This window comes from Arachis hypogaea, chromosome 5 (genome assembly GCF_003086295.3).
Source record: "Arachis hypogaea cultivar Tifrunner chromosome 5, arahy.Tifrunner.gnm2.J5K5, whole genome shotgun sequence".
NCBI lineage: Eukaryota > Viridiplantae > Streptophyta > Magnoliopsida > Fabales > Fabaceae > Arachis > Arachis hypogaea.
Window position 1 is genome coordinate 91,452,133 of NC_092040.1, and position 3,704 is coordinate 91,455,836.

Here is a 3,704-nt window from a genome sequence, read left to right on the forward strand (position 1 = left end):
TTGATTACTATTTTTTAAATAGAAAAATAATTAAAAAAATATAGTTATTAAAATCAACGGTAACGTTGTCGCTTTTTATCGGTATCTAAATAATTAAATTGACGGCATTGGTGTCGATTTTATTGAATCAAATATCGACAGAAACGGCGTCGATTTTATATAATAATATCGACGGCAATGATGTCGATTTTATTGAATCAAATATCGACAACAAATGGCGTCGATTTTATATAATAATATTGACGGCAAGGTTGTCGATTTTAGTAAGTAAGTAAAATTTTCAAACTCATATTATAGACGGAAACAATATCGATTTATTAAATTATTATCGACGGCCAGGCAAGCCGTCGATTTTATTCGAATTTTGAAAAATCGACAAGCTTAATAGCGACCACCATTGTCGTCCACTTTGCCGTCGATTTTTAATATTATCGACCGCTTAGCTATCGATTTTAACGATGTTTTTTGTAGTGTAACTCAAACAAAAAAAAAAGAAAGATGAATAATCTTCTGTTTAAAAGAGATAATTTAGTCTTTTAATTTTTTATTTACCTTCCAATTCCAATGGAGTTAAAGATAACTAAAGAGAGGATGAGAGTTAAACTAAATATAATTTGTATAATTAGGAGAATTTTATCAAAGTTGTAATATGATAAAGGTAAAGAGATACTTAGTATGTGAGCTAAAGGTCTGTATCCCTAAGAAAAATTAGGAAAACGTGCCTAAACCTATAAATAAATAAATTATATCATTTTACCTTTTGCAAATCCTTAAAACCTTAAAATTTGTAATATTTGGTCACTAGTTATTTTTACATTCATTAAGTTTTAGGACATATTTATTCCATGTGACTTGATATAATAGTAGATGCTAATGTATATAATACAAAAGAGAAAGAGAATCCGAAAATTTTATCGAATTAAAATAGAATCAATTTCAATAATACAAGAGAGGAAAAGAATATAAAATATCATATTGAATTGTATGCCTGTGATACTACAGAATCAACACAAAAAAGAAAAAAAAAATTAAATTTTAAAAATTGTATTAAGTCGAATGATTATGATATTATAAGATCAATAAAAGAGAAAAAAGAAATTCAAGAATTAATAGTAATTACTGTATGTTTTCGTGCACTTCACATAATATAAAATAAATTTATTGAAAGAGAAAGAGAAAGTCAAATTATATAATACATGTTATAAAATCACTTATTCAAAAAGTTTAAGCTGATGGGAGAAGACAGTATTAATGGTTATATCTCTAACACTTTCCTTCAAATAAGAGCTTCTTTTTTGGAATGAGTGGTTTCATAACATGGTATCAGAGTTCTATATCCGAAAAGTCAAGAGTTCGATCGTTGGTGAACCCTAAAAGTGAAAAAATATCATAAGGCAAATAAAAAGAAAAGAAGGCTTATGCAAAATCAAACAAACCCAAAATAGAGGCTCTTGTTTGAGGAAGAGTGTTAGAGATATAATTATTAACGTTGTCTTCTTCTATCAGTTTAAACTTTTAGAATGAGTGATTTTATAATAATACAAAAGAAGAAGATAATCTAAAAAATTTATTGATTTGAAAGACTGTAAAATTATAAAATAAATTATAATAATACAAGAGAGGAAAAGGATATAAAGAATCATATTAAATTATTGAATCTTGTGATATTATAGAATCAACAAAAGAAAGAAAAAAAATAAATCTTAAGAATTGTATTAAGTTGAATGATTGTGATATTATAAGATCAATAGAAGAGATAAAAAGAAACTAAAGAATAGGGCTGACCATGGGAGTGAGACGAGATGAGTTGAGCTAGACCAAGTTTAAATTTGGTTCACGAAAATTGAGTTTGGCTCACGGCTCAACTCATTAACAATTGAGCCTGGCCTATTTTTTAAACTCAAACTCAAGTCACCAAAAGCTCACGAGGTAGTTCAAATAATATGAATATAATCTATAATTCTACATCAATAAATTATAATTTATATATTTAAAAAGATCAATTTTATATATTCTCTATCTATCTATCAATAAATTATAAATTTTTTATTTATGTCTTACATCAAAATTATATATAAAATTCTAAATAATTAAGATCACTTATTTATTTATATATATCTATATTATTAAAAATATAGATTAAATGCATACATATATATAATCGAGCAAGTTCACAAGCTAATAAGCTGAGCTTATCCAAACTCAAACTCGGCTTATTTAATTTATGAGTTCAATTCAAAGCTCAAACTCGGCTCACGAGTTTAGCTTATCGAGCTATTAACGAGTCGAACTCAAGCTGACTCATGAGATGGCTTAACTCACTTCCAGCCCTAATAAGTGCTAATTAGTGTATTTCACGGAATAATACATAAAAATATATGAAATTTTTTATTAAATAAAATTAAATAAAAATATATATAATAATTACCATTATAAATATTTTACACAATTATACTTAATTAAAATCAAAATTTAACGAACTTTAGTGTTAAAAATATTAAAATAATTAGTATTTATCTTAACTAATTTAGACGATTAGTTGAGTGATCATCTCACTTATCTACTTAAAAAAGTATTAAAGATTCGAATCCCATATTGTATATGTAACAACTCATTAACTAGCCGCAAACCCATCTGTTGAATTGAAAAATACGATAGAAAAAATAGTATTTATCTTTAAAGTAAAACAATTTCTCATTGCATAGCAATACTTATATGAAAATTTGTGACCTTTATTAAAATTTACTCGTAACTTTATTTGTTGGTTGTCAATGTTATTATTCATTAAAATTTCACATGTCATATGACATGAATTCCAAATTTTAAATTTATAGACTTATACCATTATAAAATAAAGCTATTAAATTGATTAATATTCTTTGATAATATTACCAAAACACTATCGTTGAATATTAATTTGTGTGAAGAGAAAGTATAATAACTTTTATTATTCAATATACAATTTATTCTTTTAGAAAATTATTTATTATCTCCTAGATAGGTAAATACATTTTATTCGAATTTTTACACCAATTATTATTACTCCTTAGTTCTTCCAAGGAAAACATTTAGGAGCACCCTTGCCCGTAACCCTACATGGACCGTAATTGTGGATGTCCCAAGTACACTGGTCGCATACACCAGCATCACGGTCAGCATCATAAATATCAAAGCGATGTACATCTCCCCCCTCATACCAATTAAAGGTACAGAAGAACAAAGCTGTGTTAATAAATCCTGGATTGAAATAGAAAGTCCAACTTAGACCAGCTGGAACAACTTGGAACCCTAAATCGTGAGTTCTATCCTTGCATTGAATACCAAGCTGCTGCATATCCGGCAGTTTGTTTTGCATTGTCACATAAACCTTATAACGTTGAGGAAAATCAACTTGACCATCAATCATACTGACATTGAGATTGAAAGAAACAAGTATGAGCATTATTACAACCTTAGAGAGTGATTTTGATGAGATCGTCATCTTTAATGTGCACTATGTTGATGAATTTTGATTATGAGATTAATCATTTGTATATATAGAAGAAGCTAAGGTTTTTTATTTTTTTTTTATATTAAATACTGCCTTGGTATCATTGACCGGCAATTATGTCGTTATTTAATTTAAAATTATTATTTCTATATTAAAATTAGTCATTATATAAAAGTAGCCACTGTATATTTATATATAAATATACGTAAATATT

General features: G+C 26.7%; 1 protein-coding gene across 1 annotated transcript; it reads right to left on the reverse strand.

Moving 5' to 3' along the window:
* Nucleotides 1–3,046: 3,046 nt before the first annotated feature.
* On the reverse strand, nucleotides 3,047–3,481 carry LOC112799758 (S-protein homolog 5-like). Its single transcript, XM_025841789.3, has one exon. It carries the CDS (start codon nucleotides 3,479–3,481, stop codon nucleotides 3,047–3,049), a length of 435 nt encoding a protein of 144 aa, XP_025697574.1.
* Nucleotides 3,482–3,704: the final 223 nt, after the last annotated feature.

Bases quoted from the DNA above. Each gene is read 5' to 3' on its own strand.
- LOC112799758 (XM_025841789.3), bottom strand. From the start codon at position 3,481: ATGACGATCTCATCAAAATCACTCTCTAAGGTTGTAATAATGCTCATA.